General features: G+C 38.1%; 1 protein-coding gene across 3 annotated transcripts in view; it reads right to left on the bottom strand.

Annotated features, from left to right (window-relative positions):
* The window catches only part of cdk14 (cyclin dependent kinase 14), a 152,873-nt gene that overhangs the window by 129,064 nt on the left and 6,726 nt on the right, over positions 1–17,083 (bottom strand). For all 3 annotated transcript variants that reach the window (XM_015052357.1, XM_015052355.1, XM_015052356.1), the window contains exon 2: positions 4,593–4,838. In XM_015052357.1, coding sequence (XP_014907843.1) covers positions 4,593–4,823 — 231 coding nt within the window. In that variant the 5' untranslated portion in view covers positions 4,824–4,838. The remainder of the gene's footprint in view (positions 1–4,592; positions 4,839–17,083) is intronic.

Below are 17,083 nucleotides of genomic sequence, written 5' to 3'. Positions count from 1 at the left end.
CATATCCAAAAACATTTTATTACCGTACAAATTACATGGAACTACCGTAAGTCAAAACTGCAAAAAAAGTCAGTAAATTTACGGTAGAAAATTGTGAAATACCAACAGTTACTGACCGTAATATCCAAAACATTTTGTTACTGTAGAAAATACATGGAATTACCGTAAGTCAACACTGCAAAAAAAACTCTATGTAAATTTACGGTAAGAAAATTGTGAAATACCAACGGTTACTGACCGTAATATCAAACCATTTTGTTACCGTAGAAAATACATGGAATTACAGTAAGTCGACACTGCAAAAAAAAATCCGTAAATCTATGGTAAAAAATGTTAAAATACCAACAGTTACTGACTGTAATATCCAAAGCATTATACTACCGTAGAAAATATGTGGAATTATCATAACTCAATAGTAATTTTGACAGTCATGAATGTAGAAAATACAGAAATATATTGTAAAAATATAAGTAATTGTAAAGTTCATAGAAAAATATTGTTATATTGCCAGCAGTTAATTATCCTAAATTTAACAGTACTAATCAGCCAAAATTACAAATTTTGCTGATATTTATATCTACAATGTAAAACCGTAAACGAGACTGCAAAAGTAATTTTTACAAAGAACAGAATGCTGGTGTGATATTTTGGTTTCTTTTTTAATAATGCCTTTAACACACCAAACTGAAATCTCAACAGTAGACCAGGCATCGATCTGGCGACCCACTGATTGCAAAGCAAACTCCTACAGCCAACACCACCAACATTTATGAGAGTATTTGATTAAATGATGCATTTGAGATTAATTTTATGCCGACCATAGATGTCTTATACATTAAGAGAACTGTATGTTAGCCCCTCTTGCTTGGATGAAGCTGAAGTTGGTTTCCAATTGCTGCTTCCAGTTTGGAAAATGGCTAAAGGGCAATTCCACCTAATTTTTCACTACAATCAGCATCTTTAAGTTACTCTAGCTAAAAAACTACAACACCTAGAATCTTCAAATCTGGACTAGAATATTCTCAGGTCATATCAGAATATTTAAAACCAAGTGTGGGATTTGTAAAACCTTTATCTGATTTGTGAAACTTCAATAAAGAACAATTCTAGTGTTATCCAAAATCATACAAGTTGTGAAGTTGCCCTTCATTGAAGTTTCACAAATCCCACACTTGGTTTTAAATATTGTGCTATTAGTAGAGAATAGTCCAGAGAGTTTTTCATTTTGTTATTGTGATAAATAGCAGGGTTTACAGTAAATGGAGACTGTAATTTGTCATGTAAACAAATAATTATATAGTTTGTATTGCTGCTTGATCCTTCAGCATCAGCAGCAAGATTCTTTTATGAACTCTGTTCCTGTAGTTGAGCGTGGCTCAGGATACTGTGGTGTCCTGAACTCAACACAGTAAAGTCACAGTGCGCTAGCTAAAGCTGCTAACTAGCAGGTGCTAGCTCATGGTGCTGAGAGCCCAGTAGGCCTTGTCCTTGTCAGGATGCGGCTCCTGTCTTTGAAATCAAGTTTCTGCTATTTTTGCGCGTTCAGGAGGAGGAGAAGGAAACATCTCTGCATCACAGGTAAAGCGTAAATGTGAATTTTGTAGCCTCTTCCCATGACTAATCAATTTGACCGTCTTATCTGTACATAGAGAAACTATAACTTATTATTTTGAGTCACTGATATGTTAACTGACAGAATTTTGAGAGCTGAACTAAGGATTTTTCAAGCAAACAAATGCTATTTTTGCTGTTTCTACAAATTGTTTTAAAAAATGCGTTTCCTGTTTTGTAAATGCCAGCAATGACTTGAGAAATGCACCAAAAGTGACTGAGAAAATCTAACATAGCATAAATTGTCTCAGGTCTATCTATTTGTTTGCCTGTATGAAAAGTGTACACATTTACAGCTTTGTTTCTGCTAGCTCGGAGGAATTGTAACTCATATAAATGGTTGAAGACAACTTATCGGCCTTCATGAGACCCAGATAAATGGTGAGTATCTATTTCATAAATTGCCTAAAACAGTTATATTTGTAACTTTTAAAGTCTATTTGTGTATTGAAAGTTGGACATAAGATTGTTTAACATGTTACAAGGGTTCTCTCTGTTTGGGGACATACATTTGAAAAAAGAAGAAAAGGATTGCTGCTCCAAGACGGAGCTTTGTATAAACACCTGTCGACAACAAACAAAGGTTTAAGAACTACTGACTTTTCAGTCAGAAATGATCACACCGCCTGGTTGTCTCCACCAGTCTCCATATGCAAGTCAACAAAGGTGAAACAAACATTTAAGCGAATGGTGCATTTATATGATGTTCATGTAGTGCATCTTTCTAACTTTTGCTTTGTTTGTTTTCCAGCAGAGAGGAAACACTCGGTTGACAACATGTGAGTCTCAATTTCAACCTGTGACTGAAGACTCCAACCATCCTGAGCGAAGTCTGAACTCAGTGACTCTCAACCCAGAACAAGAATCGTTTTATCACCGGTTTTTCTTCTACAATAGGTTATCTCTTATGTGGACACATGCTGTTTTTTGTTGTTGTTTGTTTTGTTTTCCAGATCTCAGTAATACCGTGAGGAAACTGGACAGAAAATAGAATTGGTTCTTTATTTATTTGAACTTTTAAATAGAAATTGTTTCTTTAAGTGGATTACTCGTAATCTGTATTTTTTGTTTAATTTGAATACATTTTCTTTATAACTTTCTGTATAGAAATGCTGACAATTTACACTTCCTTGTGTGTTGTACTATAATTTTTATGGTAAAATTCTGGTAAGAACAGTGACCAGTAATTTACCAAAAGGTTTTTGGGTTGTTTTTTTTTTTTACAATAAAATGTCAATATATCATACAGTCTGGCTGTGTTTTTCACTTATGTAGATATTATGCCTCAGGCAGTATGACCGTATACTACGGCAAAAGCACATTTTAATTTTTTTATTTTACTATATTTTAGGAAATACGGTATTTTACCGTATCTTAAAAATACGGTAAAATACTGGCAGTTTTGGTTGCCAGAATTTTACCGCATTCTTAAAAAACGGTAAAGTACTGCATTTCCAAAATACGGTAAAATAATGGCAGTTTTGGTTGCCAGAATTTTACCGCATTCTTAGAAAACGGTAAAATACTGCATTTTAAAAATACGGGAAAAAAAAAAACTAGCAGTTTTGGTTGCCAGTATTTTACCGTATTTTTAAAATACGGTAAAATACTGCAATTTCAAAATACAGTAAAAAACTGGCAGTTTTGGTTGCCAGAATTTTACCGTGTTTTCAGAATACGGTAAAAAACTGACAGTTTCGGTTGCCAATATTTTACCGTATTTTGAAAATATGGTAAAAAACTGGCAGTTTTGGTTGCCAGAATTTTACCGTATGAAGACGGTAAAATTCTGGCAACCACGGCTGCCAGTTTTTTACCGTAAATTGAGGCCGTTTTTTTTTTTTTTTACAGTGTAGAGTCACTCTGCTACATTACGAGTTTTTATTTGCAGGGGTTGAATTGAAAGAAGATCAGTTTGGTGTTTCATTTTATTTAAGGAAGCATGGTGCAGAGTGCTCACTTTGTAAAACAAATGGGGGGCAAAATAAATTATTCACCAAGGCTAAAAATATGTTTCAATGCAGGTAAGACAGAACCAGTCTTTTGTTATATGGCCATTCAGCCTTCTTCTATTGAGGTCCACATTCAAAATAGATACAAAACTAAGTGCAACCTGGACTCGAGTGGTTCATTTTTCAGAACAATAAAAATGATCGGGTATTTATTGAGTTGTAGAGTTATTTAAACATGAACTAAAGTACAAAAGTAGAACAATATCAGACTCTACAGGTCTCAGTGTGGTAAATGTGAAAGTTCATGACAGGACAATTAGGAAAAACAAAACGTGGGTTGTTTGTTAGGAAGAGCTGCTCTGTTTCTAAAAACAGAGCAGCATACTTATGGTGCATTCACACCAGCCCTCTTTATTCCACTTTAATCAAATTTTGGTTTGTTTGCTCAGAAAGTTCAGTTGGTTTGGGGAAGTGTTAATGCTCAATCGAATTCTGATGTGAAAAAAAAAAAAAAGCAAACTGTGGTCCACCAACAATCCTAATGATTGATGGTGTCATCCAGGAAATGATACTGTGGAATATTGCCTCTGCTGCCCAGATACTGAGCAACTTAACAGCAGCCCTTTGTCAGAGTCTTCTTCAGATGTGTAACTATATTACTCAGTACCACAGTTTCTTCCTGCCCACAGCATCACCATCCTCAACAATTCTTTGAAGATAATAGGAAAGTAAGAGGGATGACATTTAATTTCCCTTTGGGATAAGTTAAGTATTTTTGAACTGAATACTACCTGTGAAGTTTCAAGGTATTTCTTTGGAAATGGTTTAAGACCCATCAGGGTTTCAACACATCTGAGAAGCAACAGCATAAATATGTGAAACATACTGTTTCACATATTTCTCTTTAAATAAGTAAAGCATACTTTTCGTTTTATGGTCATTCACTTAGTGGTAATACAGCATTTCTAACAACAAATAACCCATAACTATATCTGGTCATTAATAACACCAAAGCAGAAGTACACTTACAGAACTTGGGCTGGAGTGCCTGCGCAGTTTGGGCGACTCTTTCCCAGTAGACGAGCTCTTGGCGGTAATGCAGGCATTGTTTTCCGAGTGGACCCTCTTCACCTGGCTGGCAGGCTTCTCAAACGGGTCGAAGCCGCTCTGCGTGCGCTGAACTCTCACCTTCTTGTCCTCAGGGATGGTGTCCAGGGGCTTGATGACCGAGTCTGTTCCCTGGCAGCCGCGTGTGGACATCTTTGTGACACATATCTGTCAAAATGGGGATGTGGAGAAGAAGACAAAAAGCAGGGTAAGGATGAACATAATCAATGTCAATAGTAAATAGCAATTAACCTGACTGCAAGTCTGTCTTCCACATCCTGTGTCAGTCTGGGTCTGTCTTTCTGCTACTTTTCTGTTAGAATGGGAGCCTTTTATCTGTATCTCTCCTGTATCTGAACAAAACAGCTTCAGTCAGCCGTCAGCTCTGCAGAATACGTGGCTGCCGCTGTTCCCAAACATTCACACGTCTCCGCCTTATCACTGACACACATCTGTAAACCCATGGATTACCATCACACATTAATGCTGCAGAGAGCTTCCAACAAGGCCATCATGATCAGGAACTCACCGTCTGCACAATCCCAATCTGTTTTAATTACAAAGCATCTTACCAGTGGCTGTTGCACGGTGGACTCTGTAAATTGGACATAAAGGACTCAGGCGGCATGACATGTTTGCCACGGCTCCCTTAAGATTAAATATTTAAGCCTGGGCTCCCCAGCAGGAACTTCTAATTACTCTAGCACACAAGCAGGAGTCATCTTGCAGCTCACTAGTTTGTTCTTTAACATCACCCAGAGTCTTTTGGACACAATGAAGTGTTTCTCAAATAAATGTTCTCACACTTAAATATGCCTGAAATCTACATAAACCAACAATAGGGCCACATGTACATGCAGCAAAAACTGATGATGAGGTTCATTCATTGCTGTCATAGTTGCAGGTTCTCTCATACTGGTTGAAGGCGCCACCAAACAAGTCCATAAGACAGCAGAGTAATTGGAGGAGAATGTGTAGTTCTCATTTTTCTCATTAAGGTCTTAATCCTGATTATTTTATTATAATGTAATTTAAAAAGATGGCATGAATATGTGGTTTTGTCTAAGACAATGCCCGTGTTTTTTTCTGGTGTCAGTGGAGCTGACCAGGTGATGGCCAGAAACTTTCCTATAATCACACTGCAGAAGAGTCGAAGCAACTATTGCACAGCATATTAAGCTCTGTGGATTACGCCTGTCTGATCCCTCTGTGTTAGTGTTCCTCAACCTCCAACACACACATACATAAATTCTTTGTAGCTTCACAACAACGATGCAATGACTTCCATTAATTTTTCACTCATTTCTATAGCCTTACCCTAATCCTAACCATTAACAGTACTTGCCTAACTCCAAACCAAACCTGGATTAAATTCACACCTTAGTCCTAACCCTAACATGAAAATAGCTCTTCTTCATATGGGGCCTGGGTATTGGGCCCTATAAGGAGCAGTGAGTCCTCACAATGTGCTATTTGTTGAAAAGATGGGCTGTACAACATATTAAATGCAAGGCCACACACACACACACACACACACACACCTCAAAACAAATTATCTCCATTTCCCTAAGAATGTCTCATACAGCACATATATTGGACAATTGGTATTAGTGTGGCCAGAGCATATGACACTAGCATTTTTTTAAATGTTGTTTTTGTAATTATTATTATTATTATTTACTCAAATGCATAGACAATTATTGGACACAAAATTACTATCCAACAATGAAAATTAATGTGCAGTTGAATATTTTTAAATGAGACATAATTAGTATTTATAGCCAATGAGCGTGCAAATCAGAGGCAAGAGACACACAAAGAAACATGCCAGGAGAACAGAACAGACTGACACTGTCACCACAGCTCTTGTCCACATCATGCATGACCTTAGTGACAACAGCTGTCATCTGGAGCGGCACGTTAACCAACAAAAGCTAATGTCTTCATTTAGGGCCTATCACACTACGAGCCATCAATACTTAATAAGAGTGTGAGAAGAAGACTCATTCCAAGAAATTCAAAACAGAGGATCACCAGAACAAAAGCTCCACAACACAAAGCAACATCACTGCAGTTCCTGAAACAAATTCTGATTAAACAGAGACAAGCGTTGTTCCTGTTGGAGACTTAAACAGCCAGAAGAAAGGGTCGACTGTCTTACCACAATTTAAATATTAACCATTGACAGCTTCAGCCTGGCAGATTCTGTTTCAAACATCAACACAGAAACTGTAAAGTCTTTCGGGAGATGGGGGTTTAACTTTACTTATTGGCATTATTTTATTCAACTTTATTACTACTATTCTACTGAATAATAAAAGATGTGACTGTCCTCTTGCACAATGGAATTTTCTGATTATTTTTTCGGTCCAACCTATTCTTTATTCACTTCCTATGCACTCATTCTGAATAGTTTGCATATTGGGAACAAGGGTGTGGAAATTGTTTTCTGCTATTTTCATAATGGATGTGATGCTTCTGTGATGACATTGCCATCTATATTTATTTTATAACATTTTTCTTAAAAGATAAAGTAATGAACTGATCACATGGGAATAAAAATTCTGAATTTCAATAGTGCCATCAAGTGGTCATGTACTGTTAGTCAAATAATAAGAGACAAGGTCTCCCTTTCATGCTCTAGGACCCAGTATGTCAACTTTAGTGGATCCTTATCAGCCCAGAGAGCACAGGCTGAGCTTAGGTAAAATTATTGAGTCACTGCTCTGATAGTTGAATCATAGTGTTGCATGTGTGATATTCACAGTGTGTGTAATAGAATGTGTAGACATCCATCTATACTAGAGTGTTACATTTAGAGTTAGATGATGGTGAAGTGTTTACTATGACATCATGTCTTCCTAAGTCACTGAAACAAAAGGCAGATGCACAGTAATGCGACTTGGGCCTAATTGAGGAAGTGCATCTATAAAATAAAAACAACATTTAAATTGCTAATGTTTTTCAAGTTTTCCTTTTACTCTCCAACAATAGAAAGTTTGTCTTTTACAGCAACAGTCATTGTGAAAGGCTAGTACATTATAAACAAAGTCATGCAGTATTTACAGTTCCTGTCAAAATTGCCAAAAGTGTGATTGTGTTTGATGTTTTTTGTTGAAATGGTCTAGTAGCTAGAACATGATCATGCTAATGTTACCGATCCCCGTTGCACTGTAGGCATGCTTGGAAAGCCTTGTGTGTTGGGTTTCCTAGAAAGTGTAAAAGTGTCCTCTAAAGTATCCCTTCACATCATTCTTCCTTACCCCACTACATCTGTTGGCAAGTCAGCATTTGAAGAAATAAACCTGCTTTCTCTTTCCTACATGTGACAGTGGATGATAATATTAGCACACACAGTAGCATTATGGTGACAGATTCAGCACAGGGACGTGTCACATCCAGAAGAGCTGCGATAGATCCAAATCCTGCAGAGATGTTATGCATGGCTGCCTTTTTCAGACTCAAGTCAGCCCTAAAAAGCAATGTCAGCCATCAAGGTCAAAAAACTATTTCTCCTTTAATCTAGAATCATTGTTTTGCTCTCTTCAAAAACAAACAAACCATACTGGTATAGAGAAATGGACATAATAATGTGAAAGTTAAAAAAACAGGTTTCTTTAATATTCACAGGGTCAAAGTTAAACATCAGAGATGCACCACTTAAACTGTAATTGATCGATACAGACTTTGGCATTTCTTTCTGGTGTGAATAGATGATTCTGAATTTGGCCAATTAAGATTAATGTTTATTTTATTATTTACAGGTATTGTTAAAAACCTCACAATTCAATTCAATTTCGATTCTTTGGCTCATAATTTCATTTGATGTTGATTTAAATAATTCAATAATGACTGAGTAGTATACAAATAATTCTTTGGATTATCTATTATTATTTTTATACATTACTTTTTTATTTTTCTTGCCTAGTATATTACTTTAACAGTGTATTAACATTTTTGAGCAGCAACATCTGAAAATAAAGAAGTAGGCATGATGTAGACGCACTCAATGTGAAGTACAAAGTAAAAAAAACCACAGTGCTGTAATCGAAAATTATAAATTGAAGTAATTTCTTTACTTACTCCTTACTCCTTTACTAAGATAATTCATAAAATTTTTGAATTATCATTTTTAAGCATATTTGGAAAATATTGCCATTCTGACCCTCACTCCTCACCAGCTGGTGGTGGTAATGCACACCAAAGGTTTGCCAGTAAACTCAAGAAGAAGATGGCTTCGCATCAAAGGATTTCACGTGACACAGAGGTGATTTAGCGAGCAGGAAGTTGCATCATAGCCACTCTTTGCACCGCCATTGGTTCAAAGAAATGGTGCTGGCTGAACAACTAGCTCATCAAACTCACTTCTATTGAGTTCCCTGACAAAAAGTGTAGGAAATGTAGGAAGTGGTACACTCAACTATGAAAAGTCAAACGTTTCTCCAAAGTATTGCTCACCATGGCGCAAAGCCGCTGACCAATGCAATATTGATTCACAGAGTTTTCAGAATCTATATTATATTGGAAGAAAATTAATTGCAATGCAGTGAATTGATATTGTTGCCTACCCCAAAGGATTACAGAACAAAAACTATCCATATGGCAGCATGTGGATAAAGTGAGGAATCTCAGTTTCCACCGTCAACAAGAAAACTAAACTCCACCAAGGATGCAATTATCCCACATTGATTATCTATAAAGTACAACCTCTTTAATCTCTAATATCCCCCGCCATCACCACCATTAACAACATATGCATTTACAATCAGCAAGGAACTGTATTGTTTTCCTATTTATAATTCATTTTGTACTGCTGCACTGACCCCACGGCCCCACAGGGATCATTTAAATTCATCTTATCTTATAGCTGTCATGCAATAATGGAAAATGTGGGCAGTAACACGGCAGGCAGACCCAGGCTAATTCAACTATCTCCAGAGGAGTAGTTACTGATGGCATTAGCTTGAATGATGACAAGAACCATGGAGGCCATAAAAGACCAATCAGCCATAAAACCTACTTGTGTGCCGTGTTAACTCAGGACTATCAGCAATGTTAAGTCGGCCATGTTGTGAGCGTGAATGCATTTCCATTACATTGAGACAAAGCAGAGATATCTGCTTGCCTGGTCTCATCATTCCAGCCTCAAGACGATAGTGAGACGATACACCAGAGGAGAGAGCGGAAAAAAACACCTCATCCTCCTTCCATTCACACAGTCTGCTGAGCACAGGCCTTTGTTTCATTGTTGAGTGGCAGATAGAACACTGCATGAGTGCATGTTTGGGACTTTATATGTTGCATCTGTTACCGTGATAAACACGGCAGGATTTGCCTTTGTCAGGGCCTTCTGAGAGAAACCTGAGTAACAGATGACAGAACCGCAGGAAACAGTCAAATAGTGACATGAGGAACTCATTGAAGGTTAGACTGGCATCAGGCATCAGTGTGGTGAAATGTAAGTAACAACAAATCTAGTTTATCTCGAACCATCTGAATGTGCAAAGCAAGGGGTCAGATGACACACAGGCAGCCACCATGTATATTTTATATTCTGATTTGTTAAGCGTAGATTGCTCAGGTCTGGACTCCCACAGCTGCTCTTTCATCGTAGCACCTTCACACCGTATCAATGCGTGCTGTCAAATAACAAGTCTGCATTACAAAAATCAGAAGAGCAACAGCAAAGTCAAGTGTTTAGAGCTGCAAGTTCCACTGGGTCAGCTGATTCTCATTTGTGGCTTACTCAGAGAAATAGCAGCGTGACCACTTATTCTGCCTATGAACCATACAACCACAGAGACAGTGGATGACGTTACAACTGTCTGAACAGGCAAAGGTCTACAGATGGATAAAGATCTGCACTCGTGATGTGGTCCTCAACCTAACATGTCATAAGGCAGAGTAAGTCCATGTAAAAGAATAAAACAAATGAATAACATGGCGGAAATTACTTATATTGATCAGCTTTACATAAAGAAACTGTCTGCAGATGAACATAAAAAGTAGATGAAATTATTGCAACAGAACGTTTCTGAATGGTTTTTTTCTCGCCGCTCAGTTCTCAACTGCAGCCCGAATCTCTGAACATCTTCTTCCATCCATACTCAGTCAGGACTATTCAAATGGCAAAGTGTGCAAATGATCCATATGTTCTTGGCTTGTCTCAACACGTGTCTGCATCAATGTCAGAGTGCCTCTCCAGTCTGAGCTGTAATATATTCTGGAAGTCTTTTCTTGTAAAATACTGGTGTTTCCAATTTGGACTCAGTCCTGGTGTCCCATATCTTTGCGTTCCATTGGCCAGACATCAAACCCAATGTGACTTTCCTCTCTGAGGCACTTTCATTAAGTGCCTGGCAGAAAAAAAATGATGTAAATTAATCCAAGGGATATTTTTGCTGCAGTGACTTTTTATCATTTTTAGCACACCCTGTAGATAAAAAAGAAGAGGAACGTAGTCATTTTATGTGTTTGGAAGATGTTCTAACTGATGAACCGGACGAAATCACTATTGTAACAATTTGCTGGTCTAAATTTGAACAAGATCTAACTGCATTGGGACAAGTGGCAAAAAGCAAAAAAAGAGAAAGAAAACAAATTATACTGAACACAGTAAATTACTAACCTTTAACACTGACATGGTGTTTCTATCCACTTATAGAAACACTATGACAAGAAGTGGCCATTGTTGGCTGTTCTAGTGGCATTCTGAAGGCTTCAAAGTCATGTGTTGGACTTCAGTCTAGTTCTGGTACAGCAGCCTTGTCAGAGTCATTTTCTGTTTAGAACACTTAAAACCCTAAAAACAACCTTCCATCCATCTTTCTTCCTTTTAAGGTTGCATGGGGATTGTGCCCATCTCCATTGGATAAGAGTTAGGACAGTTCATCACAGGGCAACACAGAGACTGTGTCATTCCCACACACCACTGCCCGAGGGCAGCTTAGAGTAAATCCAGTAAACTTCCAGTAAATCAAATGGTCATGTTTTTGGACTTAGAGGAAGCTCAGGCAGTTCAACCACTGGCCAATTGTGCATTCCAAGAATCAACCTACTTTAGTAGGTATGCACAATATATCAACACTAACATTGGTATTGATGATATTAATAGTTATTTAACATGTCAGTAATGGTCCCATGAATAAAAATGGGTTGATATACACCCGATATTCATTTTCATGTTGTTGGTGTTTGCATCTGGAGGGGAGAGAGAATAAGGTTGGTCATGTGATAGTGAAGCAGCAAAGGATTGTGGGAAGCTTAATTGAAGCAGAGAAGTCAGCAGTTGTGGTTGTTTAAGGTACACTGCAACTTATAGATAGGGGTGAGCAATTTGGACTTTTTTATCACAATATGTTTATATTAATATGTCATTTTATCAGCCTCAACTATAAACATATAATGCTTCGGTCTCCCACCAAACTGCTGGTCAAACTGTTGTTATGACAGTTATAAATTCAGCCCAGGGTAAAGCATCTCTCTGTGTGTCAGGATTTTGTGAATTTTGTCTTCATTGCTAAACCATCTAGTAAAATTAATATATATATTTTTTTTAAAAAGGAACATAAACATATCATTAAAATAAACCAATAAAAATGCAAGTCTGACAAAAAAACATCTTGAGATTTCTATGGTGCCTATCTCTGTCAGTCAACAGGCAAAAGTTGGGATTCCAGCCCATTACAGGGTCAATACAGAGATTAACAAGCATTCATACATGTGCCAATGTCTGTGTCCACTTGTGTCACCAAATACACATCACATGGATGTTCTGGGACTGTGGCAGGACAGCAGCACACTGAGGGAAACTCTACCCAGGAGAAGCCAGGACCTATTCTGCCTTAAGGATTGGTGGATTCTAACACCACTGAAAATCTGTGTTTGAAGTTTGAAACTAAAGGCAATCCTTTTGCATCCTGAAACTGAAAGGGTGCAAACCAACCCAGCAGATTTTAGGAAGCATTCTTTATGTTTGCATTGCTTTTTTATAAATTCATAAACTCATGAAGTTTTCTGACATCCAGCAAACGTCCTGGAAGGGCAAGGTGTTTGTGACAAGCTTTCCAGCAGCCAATTAACATCAGGCCGTTAATTAGGATGGTGGAGAACAGAAAGCTCCGACATAAATGACTGATTTGGCTGGCTTCCCGGCAGTTCTGGCTTTAGGGGAGCACAGAGTCATGATTGATCACAGTATGGCTCCTTACCTCATCGTCCTGCCCTGTCCCTTACTTGTCTCCTCAACAACAGCATCAACCTCGTTCATCCTCAAACACTGACAAATAAGGCGGTGAAGCGTAAAGCAGGACAGCAGCAGTCAAATCAAAGTACTGTCTGTCTAGATATGCAGATGTGCTGCTGGCATTTTGTTCCCCTATACCTTTTAAGATGAATGATGCCCCATAGATTCAGATCAGTCTCTAAATATCATTAAACCAGAGAAGGATTTCAACTGGTTCTCAAAATGAAAACCTGTCTTGACACCATGTCTGTTTGAAACTCAGAAGAAAAACACACTCATAGGACACCATGCCAGCGTGCCAGTTTTGCTGTTCCTGTGAATCTCAGTCCTCTGAATTTGTTTGTGCTGCTGCTGAAGACATGTCAATCGTCCTACAGAGCACCTCTAAGGCCTCTTCTAAAATGCAAGCATAAGAGTTTATGACTTTCTTCCAGCCATTTGTTGACAAACTACAGATTTGTGAAGAGTACAACTCCTCACAAATCATCTGAGATTACATTATTTTGTCATCTCAAACAAAATAATGTCTGAGATGACCTGCAGTTCCACTGCTCCTCCAGAGTCACCATGAGCCTTCTGACTGCTTCTCTGATTAATGCTGTCCTTCCCCAGTCTGTCAGTTTAGATGGACCTCCGTGTCTTGGTAGGTCTGCAGTTGGTCCATCCGCTCTCCATGTTCATATGATGGACTGAACAAAGCACTAGGATATTGTTCTAGAACCTAACCATGCTTTAAACTTATCCACAGGTTTCTCCCTGCCCTGTCTGCTGGGTTCCAAAAAATTAGACAATATCTTAACACGTTTTTGCTTGGTAACTGGAAAAAATAAAAATTTCCTCCAATAATTTGAATAAGACTGTTGCTCTGTTGGAGCACAATCAAAACCAAATCCAATTAGTAGCTGAAGCACAATAATCACAGTAGGGCATGGAGTCCTGGTGTAGGTATTCAGATGATCACACTGTAGTGTGTGCGACACATTTAAATAGAATTTCCCATCTGAACGACAGTCCACCTGAGATTAGTCTAACAAAAGCTGTTTAACTGTGTATAGATTTCAGGTCTAATTGGGTGTTCATGGTGAACTCATTATCACAAGTACCTCTTATGTAAACACCTTTATTCAGTAGCCATTTGATATGAATCACACCAATGACTCTGTCTCTGGAGAGTTGCATCTGATTAAAGCCACTGTATCCGCTACTATTCTCCCGTCGTCATGGCATTGTGTACAATAGATCCAGTAAGGTGGAGGAAGTTGCTATCTGTTTTCCCAGTTAACCTGATGTAGGATGCTCTATTTTGCAACTACATGGATCGCAGTTAAGTCAAACTGTTTTTGACTTTAATATGTGCATACGTGGTATGTCTGGACATGTCTAATTGTTTTATTGTCTATAGCTGCAAAAGTCAAAGCTTAACTTGAGTTAAGTGTGTGTGCTGTGTACAGGATTAACCCTGCAATTGGTGGTTCAGATCTATGTTTCTAATACTGCAGAGGGCCAAATGAAACTTTTGATCCATATCAGATTTTTTAGGGCAGTCTGAACAGCACAAATCAGATTGGATACAAATCTGATGATTTTCACAGCAAATTAAATCTGAATGATTTTACGTCAATAATGTGTGACTGGCAATTTTGCACCAGCGAGTCAGATGCGAACAATGGTTGAAACTAGTAGGATTGGGATCGTCGATGGAGTGAGTCATAATGTGATTTGACAGTACAGAACCTTCAGAACTGATACACATGGACTGCATGTGTCGCTACATCTGCTCACCTCACGGTTGCAGTGTTCACACTAGAGTTTGAACTCTAGTGTGAATTTAGATCAAAATGAGAGAATCAGGAAAACATTGAGTGTTAGAACTAGTGTGACTACTGCAATCTCAAACTAGAAAAATGTTTGTTAAAAATAGTCCAAAACACAATGAACTCTAAGCATATGTTACAGCATACAGAAAACCTGATTTATGTAACAGGTTTTCTGTCTTGTTGCTATTGAATAACAACATCAGTTGGAAAGATATGAACAACTTCTTTTGGAGACAAGGTAAAACTGACAAATAGTGTAAGAATAAAGGAAGATTATTTAGGCTAATTCCATACAGAAGAGATTTTTTTTTCCAAAAACAGGTTGTCAGTTTCAAAAATACCAACCTCCCACGAGTCTGTTTCCAGAAATGATTTTTTCCACACAGAAACACCTCGAATGGCTTAAAACCCTACTCTCTCTCTCTTTGCTGTTCACATGAATACACAAGAAACCTGTCTGTTTAAAAAAAAACTGGGTCTTCTAAGCCATTTCTTAAGCCATTTTTGTGGGGACACAAACAGTTAAAAACATTCCTGGTTTTGAAAAAGAAAAACAATCCCATGTGAACACTTCATCACTGTTACAGTAACATCTATTGCTTGAAGAGGTCTGGTTCTAAGACTCCAGAACTCCATAAACAGAACAAGAAATACATTTTACCTTCTGCAAACATTGCTGCTGGTGGCCATGTTGTTTACTTGCAAGTTTCACAGCCTGGGGGGTCAGGTTGCCAGACTGAGACAAATTCAGGTTGTCTTTTCTTGATAAAAGAAAAGTTTTTGTTGGTTTGGGTGGATTTTATTGACAGCATTTTAAGAAACACACTGAGTATCAGTAACAGAGTTCTGGTTTCTGGGGACCTGAAACCAGGCCACACTAAAATTTAAACACTGAAATCTTATCAATGTACACAGCACTGCAGTGTTTTGTAGGTTTGCACTTCTCAGTTGGGGCCGAGACACAACAAATTACTGGATTTCAGCCATGGATATTTTTCTTAGGAGTGTCGATGGTTCTGTATGAACGGTTGGTGACCGTGCATTGCACATTGCAGCATCAATGTGGGCTGTTCACAAGAAAATTACAAGGGTGCATTTTTTGATGCAGGTCTCACACTGGGAAACATGTTGCCTTTAAGACTATTAGAGCTACTTTAAGCACATAATTGCTGCCAACAGATAATAGCATAGGAAGGTTTTCATCCTGAGAGACATGCTTTCTGCCTCTAAAAACAAAGACAGTTCTTTTTTTTAGATTTCCAACATGCATGTGCCAGTAGTTATGCTACTTTTAGGTCAACTGGATAATTGCACTAAGCTGTCAAGTATGAAGGTCTGCTTTGAGCTTTCTGATCCAAGTGACAGAATCTGCTTTTCTTGTATGAATGGTTGACACACTGGAAACAGTAAGAAAGAGCTGCGGAGTCGTATTTCATTAATAATTCCATTGCCTCTGTGCTTGTCTGGATGTCTTTTCTGTCATCTAAGCCTCCAGCTGATGTGGACACCCTGAACCTTGGTGTCCTGTAGGTTTCCTCTTGTCGTCCCAAGCTTGTTCAGGATTGGGAAAAGCAGCAAAATGGTTTCTTTCAGACAACAACTTCTTACAAACTGCCTATTTTATTTTCCTGAATCTAACTGCTTTATAATAACATTAAATTTTGAACCCTATGTTGCTGGACTGAACCATGCTGACACTGTTGCTTCATGACAAGTAATTAATGTGGTTAAAACTCTAGGCCTTCAACTCTGGAGTGGTTTTCATGGATAGTTTGTATGCTCTCCCCATGCATGAGTTTTCTTTGGGTATATCATTTCACCACTACAAAATGATTTACAAGAAAAAGCATTAAAAAGTGAAAGCCATTCTTCCCTAGACTGAATATCCCAGCCTAGGATTATCCCATAGTCAGACAGTCCAATGATCAAACAAATGAGAGCATCTCAAAAATGTCTACATGTCAGACTCTATGAGGTCACCCAGTATGTTGAGACCTAGAAAAAGAGCAAAGCATGTGTGGATGGTTTGCATTGGCTAAAAGAGAGAGCCTCTTCTATCTAGAGAACGAGGCAGAACAACTTAGTTTTACAAAGTTGCAACCCAATGAACCACAAGAGTCCTAGAACAGTTATCTAAGGAGAGACCAAAGTAGATGTTTGAGAAAACCAAACAAAGATATGCAAGGTAGTGGAGGAATTATGATTTGAGCTTGTTTTACAGCCAGTGAACCTGGGCTTCTTGTAGTCACTGAGACCATAAACTCAATGATTTCATTATTCTAGAGTCAGATAGGAGCTCATCTGTCTCACTGCTACACCTTTGTGGAAATCAGTCATCCGACAGGAAAAAA

Source organism: Poecilia latipinna, unplaced genomic scaffold (genome assembly GCF_001443285.1).
Source record: "Poecilia latipinna isolate Pla-1442-1.1 unplaced genomic scaffold, P_latipinna-1.0 Scaffold1105, whole genome shotgun sequence".
NCBI classification, from domain to species: Eukaryota; Metazoa; Chordata; class Actinopteri; order Cyprinodontiformes; family Poeciliidae; genus Poecilia; species Poecilia latipinna.
Note: the sequence above shows the minus strand (reverse complement) of the source record. Positions and strands in the feature narration are given on the sequence as shown.